The 22499-nt window shown below is 36.8% G+C and overlaps 2 protein-coding genes across 2 annotated transcripts; both read right to left on the reverse strand.

Moving 5' to 3' along the window:
• Positions 1 to 1650: 1650 nt before the first annotated feature.
• LOC140336062 (olfactory receptor 2B2-like) lies at positions 1651 to 2580 on the reverse strand. Its single transcript, XM_072419115.1, has one exon. The coding sequence runs from the start codon at positions 2578 to 2580 to the stop codon at positions 1651 to 1653; it is 930 nt and encodes a 309-aa protein (XP_072275216.1).
• Positions 2581 to 13950: 11370 nt separating this feature from the next.
• Positions 13951 to 14889, reverse strand: LOC140336063 (olfactory receptor 2D3-like). Its single transcript, XM_072419116.1, has one exon. It carries the CDS (start codon positions 14878 to 14880, stop codon positions 13951 to 13953), a length of 930 nt encoding a protein of 309 aa, XP_072275217.1. The 5' UTR covers positions 14881 to 14889.
• Between the last annotated feature and the right edge of the window lie 7610 nt (positions 14890 to 22499).

Consider the following 22499-nt stretch of genomic DNA (forward strand, 5'->3'; position numbering starts at 1 on the left):
ATTAGCTTTCTTTAGACAGATAATTTTAACAAATAAATAAACAAAAAGTATTTGGGCCCTACAATGTTGGGGCACCAAGGCACAGAAAGAAGTGTTATTTCTAGGTAATAAGGATCAAATTAAAGTAAACCAGGATGTAACTGTCTCTAAATTTTCACCAAAACTGTTACTGTTAAACTGTGGGATAATGTCTGTTCAGATTGGTATTAACCATGACAGGACCTTATCTCTACTCTTTTTTTAGGGAGGAAGGCATTGGCACAACACCCCCCCTTCCTTAGCAGTGGCCATCTTGCATCTTTTGACAATAGTATGCCTATTAGCCTTAACAAATGGGCACAACTGACCTTCAAGTTCCACCCTCTGTGGACCTTATTGGGATTTGTCTCTAAGTTGTGAATTCCCAAAAAAAGTGCCAAAGCCCTGTAAATCAAACTCAGGAATGTTCAGTCATCCTGGATATTTATGGAAGTTCATTAAGGGTGTTCCTCTCTCTTCACTAATACCTTTCAATGTTGAGCCACCTCATTAAGCAATCATATGTAATGCATAAAAGGAGAAAAAGAATGAGGTTCACTGCTCAGGGATTGTATGAAATAATATATACATGTATTTGTTACATAGTATCAAAGAAAAACATTTACATAACGCAATCAGGTATTTTACCTTGGTCCTGTTCACACTTCACAGGACCTAGGTATTATTTACTGGACACAGTACTTCTATGTCATCAAACAAATAAATGTGTGAAGAACCGCAAAAGACCGGACCGTATGGAGTTTGTGCAAGAAAATAACGCTTTACTCCACCATTAGGCTTCCTCAGGGATGTCTTTTGTATGTACTATGTAACAAATACAGGTATATATTATTTCATACAACCCGAGCCGTGAACCTCATTATTTTTCTCCTTTTATACAATATATCCTGGATATTTACTCAAAAATATAATTTAAAAAATATTCAGATTGAATAGAAATCACATAAATACAATTTATGTAAATCTGCTTATGCAAAACCTGCAGAGGCTTTAATACTTTTCTATACTATAAATTAAATGAAACGTTTTGGGTGAAGTTCTTGTTTATATTTTTATAAGGCAACATGTAAGAAGGAAAAAGGTTATTATACCCTAACAATATTTAGTTTAATTTTTCATACACATTAGTACTTTAGTTTTCCAACCTTGCCTTTCTAGTGCAACTATTACAGTAGCTACTACTTTCTGTATTAGATGTTTATCTTTTTACAAATACAATACCAGGTAAGTCTTATTTGGATTGTGACACATACTGCAGCAAACCTGTAACATACTGAAGCGAGCCTGTAACAAAATGTTCTAAAAAATCGTTGTATATGTCCTGATATATCTAGTGGGAAAAACTGACAATTTCTCTACTATATATGTGTCCAGGGGAACTACACACTTGTTGCTAGCTTCCATATGGGTTATCTCTATTGCTCAAGTATTGATTTTTTTTAGTCTACAATTAAGCTCTAATTCTGTCTTGCACTTGGCAGATTAAAAAAGTATAAAGCACCTGACAGATTTGGATTTTCTCTTTTCCATATGTCTTAGTAATAGCCTTAAGATGGTCATACACACAGTAAATAGACAATTATCTTAAAAACATAGGTACCGTTTATATTATCAACAAAAAGCATACCTATGTCTAAATTTTAGGAATGCAGATTTAACATCATTATTTCTAAGAGTATAAATGACAGGATTTAGCATTGGCGTTACAATGCAGTAAAAGATAGTTATAATCTTGTCCGTTTCTGGCTTTGAACTTGACCTAGGTTTCATGTAAGCAGCTATTATTGAACCATAAAACATTGTTACAACTGTCATATGTGATCCACATGTAGAAAAGGTTTTCCTCCGTCCAGCTGATGATGCAATTTTAAGGATACTTAAGACAATTTGAACATAGGAAATGAAAATAAATGTGATGGGAGTCATTAGAAAAATTATGCCGGCTACAAAAATAAGAAGTTCAATTAAAATAACATTTTCACATGACAGTGACAAGATTTCTGGTACTTCACATAGAAAATGATTAATTTGATTATTTCCACAAAGATTTACATTGAGAGTAAAACTCACTTGTGGAATAGATAAAATAAATCCACATATCCATGTACCAGCAGCTATTCTAACACAAACCATTTTATTTATAATGATAGTGTAGTGTAATGGATAACATATAGCTATATAACGATCATATGCCATTATGGTTAACAGAATACATTCAGTTTGCCCTAGGGAAAGAGACACATACAGCTGTGCCGCACATTCTGCAAAAGAAATTGTCTTCTCTACTGACATCAAATCTCTTAGCATCCTTGGAATGGTTGAAGATGAAAAACAGAGATCCAGGAAAGACAGGTTGGAAAGAAAGAAATACATAGGAGTATGAAGATTTTTGTCTGTTAAAATGACAGTAATAATTAAAATGTTTCCAGTCAAAATTATCACATACCCAAGCATAAATATAAAAAATAGAATAACTTGAGATTTAGGATCACTAGAAAGTCCCAGAAGAATGAATTCCCCAACTACTGTGTAATTCTTCATTCCTCAAAAAATAATGGAGAAAAATTTTTTAATGACAGATCTTATAAAATCATTAATGATTTGCATGTCTGAGCAAAACATTTTTTTTTCAGTTTTTTAAAAGGTAGAGATTGGTTACTACCCCATTAAACAAAATTAGGCACTAAAAATGCATAAAGCAACAAAAATAAAAATCAACTACTGGTGACTAATTATGCATATCATTCCAAACATAAAAATTACTCTGTTCCACCTTTAAAGAAAATACTATTTGGTCTAAGGGAAATTAAGTGAATGAAAATTTCTAACTTGTTGCAATGAGTGACTTTGGAAAAAGAAAATTGCTGATTGCTGGTTAATAATAATGCAGTAAGAAAATATTGACGTGTTGTGTTTTATTGAGAACGGAGTCTTTTCAAACTCTTTTCTATATACAATGCTAGGTATAAAATGACCAAAGCCTAAATGTAATTGCAGTGCTATTCTTCTATACTTGGACAATGTACCACTTGCTCAGCTAATATAATTAGCAAAGGTGAAACAGGGCTTGCAATTGGATACCTCTGGCATGGTGCAAAGAGTATTCCTATTGGAAAGGTATTGAGACTTTCACTATCAACAGTTAGCTTTACATTTATTAGTGAATGTCTTTAAGAATAGATCATGAAGAATAACAATAAAGCAATAATAAAAAACTGTATTTGTTTGTGTGGTATCCCTTAGGATTGTGGAGCAGACCCCATATAATATTCTTTTGTCTGCAGCTTTAAACAGCTCCTGGGAGATGCCCCAGCTTTTTGTATTGTACTGGACAGATATCTTTGCGCACTAGGCCCATAACCCTGGAATCCCGAAAGGTCTCTAGATGTTCTATGTAGAGTCCATTATAATTATATTATGGAAGCTGTCATGAGGGCAGTCTGGCAAAAGGTCTTGGTGGATTCCTACTTGCCTTGCAAAATGCTCCAGGTAAGGCATGACATAAAACCATTACTGAATAAACAAAAAAGGCAGACCACGACTACCAGGGCACTAGAGATTTCTTTTTTATCTGCCTGTGCATAAATCAGGGACCAAATACTTTCTGTGCTCATATACAAACCTGGCAGGTTTCCTTAAACTTTTAGCCATTGACACTTTTGTCCAAGACCCCTTTCCGACAAAATGGCAGTGGTTAAGGTCACCTAGGAAGTGCAACAAGGTCCTTACACAATAAGCAACGTTATCGTGGGCATAGGTGCCCCACCTTGATTTACCCTCTCATTTTTCTGAGCTGGTCATATTGTCTTATATATATACACCCTTAAACTGGATAACCTGGCAAAATGACTTATCTTGATCCAATAAAGCAAGCCTGTTTGACTTTCATACAGAACTCTATATGTCACCATGTTCTCAAATAGTTCTAATTCTGTCATGAATGTTTTTTTAACTTCTGCATCAATGAGACCCCTTTCTTTGTCACAAAATTTGCCATTGCATTCGATGGGCTGGTCTGAGCATAATCAGAAATATCACATTAGGATATCTTTTCAGGGGTGTAGCAGAAGTGAGGATAATATATGTTTCATGTTATGTGCTCAATTATTATCCAAAGATTTAGTCCTTTTAGTGAAAGTGGGGTAAAAGTGATGAGAGAATGGGTTGGAACAGCCCCATAGCACCTTTTATTGGTCACTCTAGCTTCCTTATCTCTCCATGGCTTTAGCATTGGGATACTTTTTATACTAACCTGCACTTGGACACTTAGTAATTATTCCTCTTACTCAATATGTTTTCATCAGTTTTAGAGCGATGAGGAAGCCTTCCCTCAAAGTGTCCTATAGAACTGGAGGGTCTGAGGGACTGAAGTTGGTAAAGGAAATGTTCCATATATGCTTGCTTCTCTGGCCCCGCTGGACTGTTCACTTTAATCTGCTGATTTATTGTAATGTTTCATATTTGACACTTTCTAATCTGCTACTGTACATTTTACTCCAATCTATGTTGTGTTTCTTTCTTTCAAACGAAAAACCCCAAACTATTATCAAAGTGCAAAGAAAAAAAGGTGCAGGCATTTACTGATCCTGATCCTGATGTGACTCAGGATCTGACCACTGCTAGGTCTAACTACTATTACTATTGATTGCTGCCCGCCCTGATCTTGGCTTGACTACTCCGGATTGCCAGCTGCACCTATCTCGGCTTGCCCGACTACTCTTTTGCCTTTTGCTTATGTGCTATGCATTGGTTCTATCCAGTCAGCAGTTACCAGCCCTTGCTTGTATGGGGGCTGCAACCTGGGCACCACCTCCTAAAGTCTATCAATCTATGCAGGGTGCACTGGTGAAGGCGGAGGCTGGCGTCTTAGATTCTACACCCTGTACATGTCCCTGCCAAGTCAGCTGGTGACACGGAGGTCCACCACCCTGCCTGCGATTACCGTGACAGTTTGTTCAGGCCATGGACCCTGCTGGTGTGCCACTGCCTGACTCCATGCAGGATTTGTTGCTTTGAATATAGCAACAGGAGTCTCTGCAAAGCAAGATTGTTCATTTCCTTTGAAAGAGTGATGAACACCCCAATGAACTCCAGTCAGTCATCAATCTTACCCCCACAACTGCACCTGCTCCAGATTTGCCAGAAATGACCTTCCGTCTATGCATGATAACCTGGTGTCCTCCCTCTGTATTCAGGTTGACACTCACTTCTAATGATGAGCTCCGGAGACTCAGAGAGTCCGGCCTCTGCAAATTACCAGAATCCCACTCCCCTGGCAGTTGTGCCCATGCAAGTGGATTGAACACGACTTTCTCCAGAGGAGTAAGAGACCTAAACCTCTACATGTACTGCACTGGAGAGGACCACTATGGGTCAAAATGCCCTTTGAGGGCCCCAAATATCAGTGCCCAGGGAAATTGATGCCTAGTCATACTTATTTCTTCTCCACCTCACGGATCTCATGCAACAACCACCATTTATGGTCCCAAGCCTTTTTAGGCTTTTAGGTTTAGCAAGACCCTTTATAATTCAACAATTGGTGTCTGCTCAGGTCTTTACATTCAGAGACTCTTGTTCCATCTCGTTCCTGATCATCCTTAAAGCAAATCATTCTGTTTTGCTTGGGTTGACCTGACTTCAAAACATGTTCCTGTCATTGAATGGAGCTCTGAGGACATCCTCTCATGGAGTGTTACCTGCTTTCTGGAGTGTCTTGCCAGAGTTTTTGAATTCAGAAAATATGCTTAACGGCTTCCTTGGCGCCTGGCTTACCAAAATTATACTGGGAGTTTGCAGTAGGCTATGACTGAATGTATTTAGGAAGGGCTTTGTTCACAAATCAGCATTCCCAGCCTGGGCTGGGTTTTTCTATGTACAGAAAAAGAACAGTTCTTTTGACCCTGTGTAACACACCATGAATGATTTTTTCTGGGGGCTTTTATATACCTTTGTAGTTATTTACTTGAATAGCATTCTGGTCTATTCCGAGGATCTGCCAACACACTGCAACCATGTCAAGACAGTCCTTCAGTGACTTTGAAACAACAGACTTCATGCAAAGCCAAAAAAAATTTTGTTTAAACGTTCTGAATTATTTAAGTCCTTTGGTTTATTTTAAAACATTCTCTCCCACTAAGAGGGACTACTCCATAGAAGACTGCATATTACTAGCAGTTAATATGCAGTCTAAACTTGCAACTAAACTTGAGAAATAATGCCTCCTGTTAGCGGGAGCTCATTTTCCAGTGACAATTTACATCGATCACAAGAATCTGCAGTATTTACAGTCCGCACAACGCTTGAATCCCTGTCAAGCCAGATCGCCGCTCTTCTTCCCCTGGTTCAATTTATACTCACTTATTGCCCTGGCTCAAAGAATATTAAAGCTGATCCCCTGTCTCATTCATTTGAAGGATCATAAACTGGAACTAACATTTGTCATTGACCCTGCTCGACAATTCATAACTCCTTCCATGTTTCTTAAACCAGTAATTCTCAATAGATTTTCATAGAGAAGGAATCTAAAAAGAATGTGGCAGCCTGACCTAGGCTTGCAAAGTTACATCTGAACAAATCACAAGACTTCTGGAACAATGTTGTTTGGACAGAAAAACTTGTGGTGGAAATGTTTGGCCATAATGCAAAACACCATGTTTGGCAAAAACCAAATACAGCATATCATCACAAACACCTCATATCAACCAAGGTGGAGGGGTGATGCTTTGGCCCTGTTTTACCACTTATAGTGGGGTTCAAAAGTCAATTGCAAGGCCATTTGTTTGACAGCTAAAGCTTGACTTGAAATTGGGTCATGAACAGGATAACAAGGATACCAGCAAATCTAGAAAATAATGGCTGAAAAAGAAGATAATCACAGTGTTCCAATGGCCAGGCCAAAGTCCAGACCTTAAACTGATAGAAATGCTACAGCAGAACCCTACACGAGCTCTACATAAATGAGTGCCCTCAAAACTCAATGAACTGAAGCAATGTTGTAAAAAAGAGTGAGCCAAAATTTCCACAATCATATTGGAGACCGATAGTCATACAGAAAACAATTACTTCAAATTACTGCTAATAAAGGTGGTTCCACAAGCTATTGAAACATGGAGTGTACTTAGTTTTCTTAGCATTAACCCATCACCTCTCCATTTTGACTTCATTTTTGTTAAATAAATAATGATACAGTGGAATCTAGTGTGTATTATTTACACTTGAGATTAGATTTTAACATTTTTATAACCTGCTAAGGACTAAATGATTTTTTTATAATATTCTGATATGTAAAACCTTGGAATTCAAAGAAGGTATACATTATTTTTTTCATGATTGTATTTCAGGGATTAGAATTTAGTTTTAGGGTAATTTTTGGGGGGTTCTAGTTGTCAAATAGCTAACGATTTAAAGTCAAATAGTAAATTCCCAGTTGCCAATTGCAGTTCCATTCCAGTTATACCTGAATGTCACTTAAATTCTGAAGTCTTCTACACACTAATAATTGCATGTACACTTAGATGTTGTTGTTAAACAGTCAACAAAATCTGAGTGCACATTCTGCTAGAGTAGATCACACAGGTTGTAATACCATTGATCACCCAATAAATAAAGGCCAATTATTGGGGTACCTGCAGCTGATGCTTTTTACCACCAAAAAGTAAAAAATCAAATGCAGCTACATGTTAACTGCCACTTGTTATGTGTTACTGAATTGTAAGTGTTGTCCGTTGCTCCATTAGCTGTGTCACAGAGAATAATATATGTTTTTGATTATTTAAAATATAGTTGCAGAGTACACACAGTAAATCACTGCTTTGGCCTGAGGTAATGTATTTAAAAATAAAATACATACTGACCATTTTAAACTAAAACATACCTTGGCTGTGACTGTGAATTGTGAAATCCACTGCTGTGATTTGCAAATTTTAGAAGGGCCCTTTTTTATAAATTCACAGTATTCCTGAGTGAAAGTACTATGCCCTAGAGTTCATGTCTCAAATGTTTCATTTGTTCAAATCACCTTGGCTAATTTTCTTAGCTGAATTTGATGGTTTGTTTACTATGACTAGAATTGTCAATGATCATATGGGTATTATCTGGTATGATGTGGTCATATCAGAGGAAAACTTCAGGTAAGGCCATGTCGCAGTGTGATGAGATGTGGAACATTGTAATTTACTTGGGAGTAAAGCCAGCAAAAATTATTAACCTTAAACTAAACTAACCTAACTAAATAAATAAAGAGACTTAGTCTACATGTCATTTAATGGTCATGGCCTTAATTAATAGTTGTAATCGACGAATTACTCAACTATGAACTGTCATTTATAGAACTATTTTAGTGTAATATTCCAATCATCAAAAACACAAACAAAGGCTCAGCCACAAGGACTGGAGCCCTATCACCTAATTATCTCCCACACATGTCTCCTTCTGGGGAAGGGACTTGAATCCCTTATTTTTAGGCTGTGACAAGGGAGGGGTGGGGTGGAAGTTGCCTATGTGTATCTTCTTCGACTGCCAAGATTAACTGTTTTCCCTCAAAGAAACTTTGGCAAAAGACCTGTCAGTTGAGTCACAAGGAACCCGCTTATTGAATTAATTTCAAGGTAAGTGCCTTTTGCCATACATAATTTGGGGGAGTACATACAAGAAACAAAAAAGAATAGTAATTGCACAAATTTTTATTATTGCTGGCACATCCCAATGTAGGTGTTGCCATTCTCTCTCTCTCTATATATATATATATATATTTGAAGCATGTTGTCATCATAATTGTTGCTCGAATATGTCTTTTTTCAGTTCTAATCCTGTTTGATTTTAACATTTATTGATGTTCAGGTTTGGACCAGTCTAAAGCAGACAAATGATCCACAATGCCATAGAAAAAACAGGTTCTAGGAACATTGGGAAAGTAAAAAGGGGGAAATGTGTACAGCGTTAAAGGAGCATTATTAACCCTCCTGGGATGCTTAACTATTCATAGCTGAATTCCAGAGAAACTCAAAATGATTTACTTTATTATAGAAAATATTAAAATCAATGCATAAACAATACATATACAACAATTGACTATCTAACAAGGAATGTAGGAGGGTATGTTCTGACTGAGATGGGTACAGAAATTTAGTGAGGGATTGGTTGGCATTATTACATTTGGTCTGAGTATGGTTGATTTGATTCTCTATACATAAAGTAAAATTTGATACATATCTTAGAGATGGCTTCTAATATTATGTGTTGTGATAGTTCAACAAGAACAAGTTTATGACAACATAAACATTTAAAATGGGTGTTAAACAAAAAAAAAGTGAAACAAAAGAGTGCTGATATTTTGTTCAGAGGCTTCTAGTTTAAAAAGAGCCAAAATAGGTTAAGATAAAGCCATGTTGTATGTAGATAATAGTTAGTTAGTTTATACGGAGGTCATACAGTGTTGTGAAGTGAGCTAGCTCACAAGTTCCAATAGGTATCCAAGAGACTAAATGTTTATTTCCTTATTTTGCTTCAAGAAAGTATGTATAAAAGATCAAATCTATATGTCTTTGGAACTTTATTGAGAATAGAATAGAGAAGAGTTATTGATATATCTTATAATTTTTTTGTAGCAAAAATTCCTGTTGAAGCAGAGCTAAATCTGCAAAATGCACTGAAAGAAAATTGGTCATACAATTGAGAAATATAGTAAACCTTATTAGGTGGGGAAATATATGTTTATTTTGTTACTTTTGTGTTTGTTAATTATTTTGTATACATTTATGCATTTTTAAAGAAAATTGGCAATTAAAAAATGGATGATTTTAAACTTAGATAATTGTTGTCATTTTTTTTTTGGAGCTATATGCCTTAAAAATCCTCCATATTTTTTTTTTGTTGTTTGGCTGTTTGCTATTTGGGATGTAGCATTTAAAATGTCTGAGAAAATAAATTCCACATTAGGAGTAATAGGGCATTGTACATGTTGCTAGAAATATGAAGGAACTTCTTTACAACATCCTATATAACTTGTAGTAGATGGAAACATGTGATGCAAAATTCAGAGAGTATTTGGCATCATCTACCCTGTTGCCCCTATGATAAGGCACTGTCTTATATTTTTTGAAATGCCAAAATATGCCCTAGGTCTTATTTTCAGGGGGATGTCTTATTTTTCCATGAAGAAGACTACAGTACACATTTATTGTTGAAAATCACTCATGATCACTCATGTGCCATTGATTGTCCCCTTCTGATTACTCTGTGCCATTGATTGTCCCCTTCTGATCACTCTGTGCCATTCATTGTCCCCTTCTGATCACTCATGTGCCATTCAGTGTCCCCTTCTGATCACTATGTGCCATTCATTGTCCCCTTCTGTTCACTGACTCACTTTTTTTTGGCTTCTACGGCTGGGTAACAGACTCCGTTAGGGCAGGGATCAGCAGCTTGCTTGTCCTTTGAAGTTACTTTCAGTTTCCCTCTGCACTGCAGCCAGCATCGAGGAGTCACACAAAGGCACACAGTGGCAGGTATCGGTGGGTGTCTTATTTGCGGGGGGTGCTTTATTTTAATTTTTTGAGCAAAAATCGGAGGGTGGCTTATTTGATGGGGATGCCTTATCATCGGGGAAACACGGTAGCTCAATTTAACCTGGAAAGGGATTTAAGGGCCTTGATAGGGTCATGATTAAATGTGTTGCTGCAGATTTGAAAATCTTTATTCAGGATCTTATTGTAGGGAACTTACCTGTCCAGCAAGCCAGTGGCGTTCCTGGGGTTTCCAGCAGCAGAGGGAGACGCTGCTGTAGCAGGCAGCATGGCCGAGGCTGCTGCCCTGCTCGCAGCGTGTCTCTCTCTGCAGGCGGAGGGATCCGTTCTAGCCAAAATACTGTTCGGCCAAACGGCATCCCCAGCATCTCTATGGACGTGATTACAGAAAGTCCTGTTCTCAGCACTCCTATGACTGTGCAAAGTAGGGCACGTCCCAGGGGTGCTGTGGGAAGAGGTGCGCGCGCTACCACAAGTGTCTCTTGTACCCCCCGAGGGCGTGGCGGGACATAGTATGAATTCCCTGTGGCTAATCGGCCGCTGGGGATTAATTTACCCTTCAATCAAATGGTGCCAGGTGGCGCAAGGTCATTGGACACTCTGGCTATTTAAGGAGAACCTGTCCTGAACACCATTGCCCGCTATAAGCCTCTGTGAGTACAGTGTGCATGGGTGCATTCTCTGTGTTGGTTTATATTAACCTGGTTTGTCATTACCATAGTGACCTGGTCTGATACCTGATTCTGCCTGAGCTCTGCCTGCCCTGACCTTGGATTGTTTGTGTCCACTCTTGCCTGCTGCCTGCCCTGACCTCGGAATGTTCTTGACCTGCCTTTGCCCTACCCTCCTGTACCATGCCTATTAGACTTCTGTGAATAACCCTTGTCTTGTTTTATGATGACAATAAAGCTTGATAAAAGGATTCTTGCAGTTGGCTGTGGTTTGTGTGCCCAGGTGCATTACACTTATGTCATAACCAACAGTACAAAACAGGATTTACTCAATACTATTACAAATTATGAACCAATAAATTTAAGCACCCCTTGTCAGACATATACAACTATGTAATGTATAGAAAGTAGGTTTACCATGCATATTAAAGAACAATTCTTTCTGAAAAAAAACTATTTTTTTTTGTAAACAGTGTCTTGGTGTCATGTTCTACACGTTTCACAGCTCTGTTTTGACTGTTTCATCAGGATAAATGGTACATTTATACATAAACAATTAAAAATTAACCGGTTAATAAAATTATATAAAAGATAGGCAATACACAGGTGAAAAAAATGCCCGGTAGAGACAGAAAAACAACAGCCTCGCTTATAAGTATTTATAGAGATGTATGTATCTATGTGCTCATATCCATAAACATACCCATGCATATAAAAAAATGATAATTATTAATAGAAAGAAAAATAATAATATACTTACAATATAAGTAAAATATTTTTGACACAATATTTAGTAGCGTGAAGGAGGATATGGCAGGTTGTTGCATTAGGATCTAGTACTTCCTTCCTAAGTGCTATAGACACCCCAGTTATCCCCCTGGTTATCTCTTGCATACTGTTCCACATCCATCCTTCATACTTCATAATGGCAAAGGGGATAATAAAGACCAAAAACTTTATTGTGACTGAGTATACCGTACTTCATTTTTATCATTACAGAAAAAAAAATGAGCACAATTTTATGGTTCTGGACAGCCCTTGTTTCTATCTTTTCCTCTTCTTTTTGTTCTAAATGTAATTATGTTTTCTGTATTGTATGCTTCTCTGTTTTTTTAATGTGAGCCCTACTGGGATGAGACGATATACTTTCTCCTGATCTTTCTTGTTTATTGATAATCTTGTTTATTCCTGATCTTACTGTTCTGTTTATTTTGTGGAAAATTGATCAAATTCATCTCTAAATTTTCACCATAAATTTCCAAATTCAGGAAAAATTTGGGAGGTGACATAAATAACCAAGACCAAAATGGCACCCTTATGTCAAATTCCTCTTTCACAAATGTACACACTTTTACTAGACATAGCTATATACATCAAAATATCCTTGAATTTTTTTTTTAAATGTTATTAATTTATTTAATTTATGAATTTTACTTAATTTAATAAGGTTATTAATTGTTATTACCACTTATATTACATATATATTTAGAAATCATGCATTAATGTGAGGAACCCAAATAGTAAACCTATATGATTTTGTTTATGCAAGTCTGGAAAGGCACATAAGCACAAGAGAAAACAGAAGCTTTTTTTATGGCAGACATGTATTAAGCTTTGGATAAAGATGAATATTTGCAGAGATATTAAATTAAATATACATTATGGATGCTTTTACTCTAATATTTCCTAATTAGGGCTTGAATATGAGAAAAAACATACATTGTTTATAACTGTATTAGTATATATAACATTATTTTATTCAAAAGATTGATAAAGGTGTTACATTTTACTGTGTATAAGGGTGGGACAGCCCTTATCTGTTGGTCATCTAGACAGAACAGGATAAATAATATTTACTCAAGAAGGCAGTATTAATCTCAGCTTGTAAATAAACACAGTGTGAAACTCAAAAAAGTGAATACAAACACTGTGAATACAAAAAAAGATAATACACAACAAAAAAAACAGAGAAAAAAATATAAACTTCCTTAAAAAGTCTAAATGGTCCAAGGCATTTAAGGGCATTTTTTTCTGTATTAAAAACTACCTTCATCTGCTCTAAACATTCATGTCAATACCTTCAACCACTACTAGACTGCATCAGGGACAATTTACTACCAATGTACTCTGGACAAAACTTTATAACCCATATATTGTTACCAATGTAACATCAAAAGATGTCCTTCTTGATGAATTCATTGGAGCTTAGGACCATAGATAGTAGAGCCACAGAGGTGATGTTGAACATAATATAGATTTTAATCACAGAACTTGTAAAAAGTTGGACACTCTAACCTAAATCTAACCAGATTTGTTTCATGGTGTCTTGGGTTAGGCTGTGCCAGAAGATTTCAGAAACAGTGGAGATCAACACAACCACAAGTTAGGTTAGTGGGTAAGAATTTTAAGAGCTCTACTTACCCAGGAAAGCTTATCATGTCAAGAGTCAGTATTAAAGTTTTCCCCCACTCTTGCATGGGAGGTTCAAGCCCTGCTGCCTTTCCCAGTGATATGGGATTCCATAAGAAGGATATCATATAGTTGGAACATAACATGTTTATGCAAAAGGACCATTACTCCATTATAATTTTGTCTCAACACATTAAACATTGGTTGCTGGCTCTCATGGGGTTTATCTTTATTTTTCAGAGATTGAAGATACTCATATACAAAGTAATTTAGTAACAATTACTTTAAGTTTATTGATACTTCTTATATCAGCAGAGAGCATACCTATGTCTGAATTTTAGAAATGCAGATTTAACATCTTTATTTCTAAGAGAATAAATGATAGGATTTAACATTGGCGTCACAATGCAGTAAAAGATAGTAATCATTTTGTCTGTTTCTGACTTTGAACTTGACCTAGGTTTCATGTATGCACCTATCGCTGAACCATAAAACATTGTTACAACTATCACATGGGATCCACATGTAGAAAAGGCTTTCCTCCTTCCAGTTGATGATCCAATGTTAAGGATACTTAAGATAATGTGAACATATGAAACCAAAATGAATATGATAGGAGTCATTAAAAAAATTATGCCAGCTACAAAAATAACAAACTCAGTTAAAATAATATTTTCACATGACAGTGGTAAGATTTCTGGTATTTCACATAGGAAATGATTAATAATATTATTACCACAAAGATTTAAATTAAGAGTAAAAGTCACTTGAGGTATAGAAAAGAGGAATCCACAAATCCATGTACCAGCAGCTATTCTAACACAGACCATCCTATTTATTATGGTAGTGTAGTGTAACGGATAACATATAGCTATATAACGATCATATGCCATTATGAGTAACAGAATACACTCGACTTGCCCTAAGGAGAGAGACACGTACATTTGTGTTGCACATTCTGCATAAGAGATTGCCTTCTTAACTGACATCAAATCTCTCAGCATCCTAGGAATGGTTGATGTTGAAAAACAGAGATCCAGGAAAGAGAGGTTTGAAAGAAAGAAATACATAGGAGTATGGAGAGTGGTGTCTGTTAAAATTAGAATAATGATTAGAATGTTTCCAGTCAAAATGATCAAATACCCAAGCATAAATATAACGAAAATAACATTTTGAGTTTTTGGATCACTAGAAAGTCCAAGAAGAAGAAATTCCACAACCACCGTGTCATTTTTCATTCCACCAAAAATAATTAAGAAATATATTTTTAATGAAAGGTCCCATGCATTCTATCCTAACATATCTGAGTAAAGTGTTGTTAAGACAGAGAAAAAAAAATCGCCAAAAATAATAGTAATCAACTTGCAGTGAACAAATATTCATATAATTCTAAACAAAAAAAGTGCTCTGTGCCATTTGTAAAGAAAGGAAACTTGGAAAAACCGTATGCTTATAATATGGGATGAGCACAGGTCAAATAATGATAGACTTTGATAGAGAACAGTTTCTCAATCACTTTTCTATATACAAGGCTTGATCTGAAATGACACAGATGTTTAGAGAAATCCTAGATATAATGGCAGTGGTATTTTCTAAAAAAAATTAAACTTTAAATTAAACTGACACACCCAGTAATGTGTAGTCATATCCAGTCTGTCATCTGTTTAATACTTTACAAAATTCAGTGTTACATGGAAATAATTGATCTAAAAAACAAAGTAAAAAAGAAGGATTTGTCAGCCTATAAACAGCCTAAACTAATATTTCTGTGTTTTTTCCAGTATGAGACACACAGAAGTGAACAGAGAACCTCTGTTGAATGTCTGAGCAAGTTTCCACCCCCTTGGCCACCTTCATTTATTGGTCTTGAGTTCTTACACTTATAGAATTAATTCGATCAAGGGACACATCAATATTTGTTCTGAAATATGTGGATTCATAGAATATTGCTTAGTGAAGTATAGGTAGGCCAAAGGTAGCCCAGTGCAGTTACTAGTTAAACTTTGTGTGTATTGTTTATTTGCTGTACCGGTAACTGCTATCTGCCTTGTACATTTAAGCTAAACTGTTATTTATTATTATTCTTTATCTTTGCAACCGGAAGAATTTTATGTAGGAGGTTAGTAAATGTAGGCCCAACACTATGAACTAAACAGGCTGTATTGCATTGCAGAACTTTGCCAGTCTTTACAAGTGATATATACATAAATATGAATGCTGAATAAACTATTACATCTATATAAATATTACCAAGTAACAAGATTGGAACCTCTATTACAAGCAGCTGTTTATATAAGACAGAGGGAAACCATGGCCACTGTTGTTGGGTACACACAAGTGAAGCCTGGTGGTAAAATTGGTATTTGGAGATAAAGGAAGTCTTGCTCTCTCCTGTTCACATAAACAAACCTTGCTTTTCTAAATCCAAAGACCTGTGCATTTATTTAACATCTGCATACATGAATATTGGGGCTGATTTACTAAAGGAGTTTAGGCTTAGCAAAGTGAACTTCAACCTTGCAAGGAAATTTTTTCTCAGCCCAGTTACAGTGGTAAATATTCACTTTGCAAAATGAAATATATATCAAGAAATGTAAATAAAAAATGAACATGATATTTGCTAACGTAATTTAATTTCATTTTAGGACGATAATTTATTTTGCTTAGCCTATATCCTTTTATTAAATTAACTCCATCTGTCATAAAAATTTAAATCCAAATCAATAAAACCAAATCAAGGTATGCAAAAAAAAATTCAAATTAGGTTCCTGACACATATACTGACAATTACCAGCTTATTGGATCTGTTAGGCTTAATCTCGTTCACTAAACAAAGTGAAAATTTCATTTTAGGATAATTTACATTGCGCAGCCTATATATTGAATCAACTCCATCTGTCTTAAAAGGTAAAATAAGCTCCCAGACATATATGCTGACAATTAACAGTCCATTAGATTGGATCACACAAAATGTAATTGGCTGGGATAACTGCAGGCTGTCTTTTACCTACAAACAGTGAAAAACCAAATGCAGATAAATATTTTTATATTTTTGTTATGTGATACCTTACAGTGTTATCAGTTGTTACATTGCAAGCTGTATTGCAAAGAATAATATCAGTGTTCTCCCCAGCCCCTTTTAGCTGGGTGCACCACTCGGCACTTTTCAGTAGCCACCCTGTTGTTTTTGGATGGTACTGAAAAGTTGGGTCACAATACAGGGGCTGCCTTTCGCCTACAATTTCTTTTCACCTGGCTCAAAAAAGTTCTGGGTTGAGCACTGAATATGCTTTCTGATAATTTAAATGATGATATAGTTGCAGACTTTGCAGTCAAATACTACTTTGGACTGAGGCTTTAGCATTTTGGAATAGTCTATGTCTGCATTTGCCTTTCACACTAGTGTTGCAGTTAAAAGTGTTAAATATATTTACAGTCTGCAAGGTTTACCAAATAAAAAATAACCAAATAGCTATTTGGAGGAAGAAACTGTGTATCTGGTAATATAAAATGTGAGTGAGTTACAGATCTGAGTTTTTATGTTGATTAGAAATTGATCAGGAAGATACAAAATAAGCAAAATATTGAGTAGGAGTATTAGAAAAGCCAACAAAAAACGGACCGTATGTAAAATGAGTTGTAAAATTTCTACAATTACATTTTAAACTGAAACATATATTGGCTGTGACTGTAGTCCCCTGATCTCCTGCTGCAATTTGTGGATTGTAGAAGGGTGCTTATTATACAATCATAGAATTCCTAAGTGCAGGTATTGTTCCTTAGGGTATATGTCTCAAATGTTTATTTGCTTTATATCCTTAGCGGATTTTGACAGTCTGTTTACAATGACTAAAAACAGCCATGATCATTTAGGTATTACCTGGTATGATATAGTCACATTAGATGAATCAAACATTTTAAAAATATTTGGAGAATATTTTTATCTCAAGTGTTGCTTGAATATGTCTGTTCAGTTTTATACCCATTTAGCTCAACACACACAACAGCAGCCAATTGCACCACATTGCCATGAGAAAACTTCCAGATGTCCCAGGCATATTGGCTTAATTTAAAACAAAAAGAGGATAAATGTGTACAGCTGTGTGGGGAGGCCATTTTGTCTTGCTCCTTTACTTTCTTCATTGTAAAATCACCAGTCCTCCATTGGGGAATCCTTGGCTAGGAAACAGAAGTATTCCCCCAGCCATTTTCTGCCATGATAACACTCCCTAGACCAACATACTGGTGGTACAGTCCCTGCTGTACAAGTTGGTGGAAGCCAACTTTTTGAGTATTCTCAAGACACTTACAGTAGCTGCCATTATTTTTCAACCCATGTTGTCTCTGTACTTTATGAATATGTAGCCTGTAATGTTTCCACTTCCCTGACATTTTCAGTGTTTAGCCAGGTACGTGAAGGCAGATACCTGGGGCAGTGGCTACGGGCCAGAGCATTTCACTGCAAATTCACTCATACTCCCTGCTTTTGGCATATGATGAGTTTGATGGTGAAGAAATTTGTGAAGAACTTCCCAAGCTTGCAGGAAATCTAGGCAGAAAGGTCTATGCCCACTTCAAGGATCCTACACTACAAAAAATACACTTGTGGCCTTGCAGAGACAAGGTGGACCCCATTGGATAAAATGATCTGTGATCTGTTACCCAACGGTTGTAATTCAACATCACATATGCTGGACCACCTGTCCAAGCAAAGAAAAGCAGTAACTGGCTATCTGATGCCCACAGTGCAAGTGGTGCACAGTGCAAGTGGTGCTTGGGTTTCTTTATACTCAGGGCAGTGGCAGCGTATTCGGCACATCAGTCATGTGTTGAAGCATATGGAAGAATGAACATGATGTCAGCAGGAACAAACAGCGATATCATTTATCATCCTTCTTGTTTTTATGGTGATAGGAATTCTTGATTTGACAGGGCTGGGGGAAAAGGAGGAAGACTCTCGTCTTTTACCTTGCAACTGTGGAAGTGTTAGTAAAGAGTGGAACTTTTATGAAAAGGGTTCACCAGATTAGGAAGTAGAGGGAGGTGGCCTAAATGAAAAGAATGAAGAGGAGAAAGAAAAAGAGAAGGAGATCTAGAAGGAGAAATTGTAAGGCATGATGTTAGGAAATTGAGCAGATTCCTAGTCTACCTGGGCAAACATGGCAGTGTATTGTTGATATCAAACAGAGAGGTGACTACTTGATAGGCACACTCTTAGATACTCACTTTTGCAGATTTGGGGAATTTTTTAAGCTTTCTTAAAAGGAGAAAAACTGTGCTACTATGAAGAAACATTGCAGCCACCTCAGGACAGCTTTTACCTGAAGGGTGCACAATTGTGCCTCACATTGCCAGGCATCTCTCTCCGTTTGCCACTTCATCAGTCCTCAGCACTTCCAGATTCAGCAGTAGCATCATGTCAAGTAAGGCTGACTACAGCCTGCTAGACATGATGGCCAACTACTTCCAGCTGTGCCAACAGCATGAGGGTGGGAGGTTAGAAGATCATATAGGCCTGATGGTATCATTTGGCATACCTCGAAGTGCCCCAAAGACTACTGAGCCCAACAAACTGGATGTTTGACCTGAATGTTGGAGTATGCCAAATAGATGCTGTCATGTCCACCCCCTAGTGTCATGTTTTAAGTGTGGCAGTGGAGATTTCTCCTGAATGTACTACTCTGTCATCTGTGTCTGTCATTTTGATTAAAATGGATGCAGACTTTCCCGTGTTCCTAGAATTTGCTAAATAAATACAATACAATATTTCACTCAACAACTTATACCCATCACTTTATAAACTTTATATACTTATATTCGTCTTTTTATTATTATTGAAGTTTCCTTCTAACAATTATCAGCCTCTGGGCAATGATCAGTCCATTCAGTTCTCAAAATCATAACTCAAATAGGGCTTTTTCAAAATCTCCACCCAGATAATGTAAGATTTGTATCCTTGGATCACCTGGAACCTAACCCTAGCAGTGGTTATTTCGAAAAAGATCTATTACAAAAGGAGACTAAGTAGATGTTCAATTTGAATGCCACACACGTTCCCAGTCTAAATAAAATTATTAGATATAAATCCTTTTCGTATTAATGTTTACAGAGAAATAAATCCACTCAAAAAGTCACAGTGCATTGGTTCACCCACCACAGGGCAATTTGCAGCAATATGTCCTTCTTCCCAGCAGTGGTAGCAAATATTATTTTTGGCTGCCTCCTGGGTGGCTAACCTTCCCAGTTTCTCCCGCTTTACAATGACTGGCGTCTGCCTACTTCCCTTAGCTCCCCTTTTCTCGCTTTCTCCACCCCCATCCCTTGGTTCAATCTTACCCTCAGCTGGGGATGATCTGGTCTTGGGGTGGAAAGTCAGTGAAGAGAGGCATTTAGATTCTCAGCAGGTAAATACCTTTTCACTAGGTCCACCAGTTTGTCTGCTGACGATGGGTCGCCATGGCTCACCCCCTTTATAGAAACAGGGAGGGATCTTAGGAACCGGTCCATGACTACCCGTTCCACAATTTGTGGTCCCGAAAAACCTCTCCGGTTGTAGTCGCTTTCTGGTTAGATTGATCAAATCATACGGGGTGGGGGAATTTGTGACTTCACTGAACAGGCATATTAAACAGGAACCAAAAACGCGTTAGGTTTTGAGATTTATTATTGTATTACATATACTGAATGTAACCACTTTTAATTTTGTAATACCACTAAGCTAATTTGGAATTTGTTTATGCAATAGTGTTCAATTGGACTCTGTTAGGAGCTAATTTCAAACACAAAACATTATAATTATATTTCTGTACCTTGCCATCAAAAAGCCTGCTCTCCCTTTTCCCTTTTCTCTATACTCTTGAATATAATCAGGCTTGCAACCTAAAACCACTGAAACATAGTGAAAGGCCTCCTGGGAGTCTTCAATTCTTTGTTTATGTACATATATTGTTAACATATTGAATACAATAAATATTAAATATTTTTGTATATAGGATACTAAGATTGATCAATTGATTTGATTGACATACAGTTAGGTCCATAAATATTTGGACAGAAACAACTTTTTTCTAATTTTGATTCAGTACATTACCATGATAAATTTTAAATGAAACCACTCAGATGCAGTTGAACTGCAGACTTTCAGCCTGAATTCAGTGGTTTGAACAAAGAGATTGCATAAAAATGTGAGGAACTAAAGCCTTTTTTTAACACAAATACTTCATTTTAGGGGCTCAAAAGTATTGGACAAATTCAAAAACTGAAAATAAAATGTTAATTTCTAGTACTTGGTTGAAAACCCTTTGCTGGCAAAGACAGCCTGTAGTCTTGTACTCATGGACATCACCAGATGCTGGGTTTCCTCTTTGGTAATGCTCTGCCAGGCCTAACAGCTTTTCAATTTGTCCAATTACTTTTAAACTCCTGAAATGAAGTAATTGTATTAAAAAAGGCTTTACTTCCTCAAATTTTTATGCAATCTTTTTCTTCAACCCACTAAATTAAAGCTGAAAGTCTGCAGTTCAACTGCATCTAAGTTGTTACATTTAAAATAAATTGTGGTAATGTACAGAACAAAAATTAGAAAAAAAGTTGTCTCTGTCCAAATATTTATAGACCTAACTGTATATCTCTTACTTTTCCTAAAGAAGTGGACTCTTTTGTCTGTGAAACACATTAAATACTTATCTAGAACATTGCAATGTAATTTTAAAATTTGATATATAGTTTTGTTTCTGGAATATGATTTAGTTTCATTAATATTTGGAATTTTAACTTCATTATGTGTTGACTTTGATGCCTAAAAAGTCCCATTTTTGAAAAGAAGTTTGGTTTGTATTTAGGTTGGGATCACATATGAAATTAGAAGATGAAACATTTTCTTCTAATTTGGAATTAAACATACCAAATATTTAACTTTTTTTCAGGGAGAATCAATTGGTCAGTTACATAAATACTAGTATAATTCCAAAACACAGATATACCCTGATTTATTTTTACAGATGATGTGGTAAGGGGATCATGTGGCAAGGGGATCATAATAGGCAGGAAGAAGAGGAGGAGAAGGAAGAGGAGGAGAGCGGCCTCAAAGGGGGAGAGGGAGGAAGAGGGTAAAAGCTGCCCACACTCTGCATTCTTCATGTACCAGTGAGACAAGTCATAGTCGTCCATCGTCGGAAGCCTGTCACCACAGCTATTCAACAACCGCGGACCACCACCACGAGCACCAGCTCGAGAGCATCTTTCGGCCCAGTTAGATGTTCACCCATGTGGGCATTTTTTAATGTCCATAGTGATGACAACACTATGGTCATCTGCAAACTGTGTGCTCATCACTTGAAACGAGGCAAAAACCCAAACAAACTTGGAACAAGTTGCATGAGCACACATTTAAAAAGCCACCACCCGGTAACCCGAGCATTACCTTTTTCAGGCTCCACCAGCGGTGAGCAGGAGCTCCAACGCAGATCAGCTGCTGTTTGTCACATTGCTAGCGGTCAAGACTAGGCATCATTGCTATCCCCCACAACTTCTACCCCATGGTCCAACCTTTCTGTGGTTAGCATTAGCAGCATCCAACCTTCCATCCCCCAGATGCTGGAGCAGAAGACGAAATATGGCCCAAATGACCCCAAAACAAAGCTAATCAATGCGTCAATTGCACAGCTGATTGCGTTAGAGCTCCTCCCTTACCGGCTGGTGGACTCCAATGTGATCCGTTACGCATTTCTCTGCACGAACCCACAGTACGTTATGCCTAAGGGACAGTTTTTTGCAGAAAAATGTGTTCCTGCTTTGCATTGGTTGGTCGAGCAAGCATGGAGTGGGAAGATATATTTCCTATACAGCTCACTGGGTA

The sequence above is a fragment of the Pyxicephalus adspersus genome, chromosome 7, assembly GCF_032062135.1.
Source record: "Pyxicephalus adspersus chromosome 7, UCB_Pads_2.0, whole genome shotgun sequence".
Classification (NCBI taxonomy): domain Eukaryota; kingdom Metazoa; phylum Chordata; class Amphibia; order Anura; family Pyxicephalidae; genus Pyxicephalus; species Pyxicephalus adspersus.

Coding starts and splice junctions, on each gene's coding strand:
- LOC140336062 (XM_072419115.1), bottom strand. CDS start 2,580: ATGAAGAATTACACAGTAGTTGGGGAATTCATTCTTCTGGGACTTTCT.
- LOC140336063 (XM_072419116.1), bottom strand. CDS start 14,880: ATGAAAAATGACACGGTGGTTGTGGAATTTCTTCTTCTTGGACTTTCT.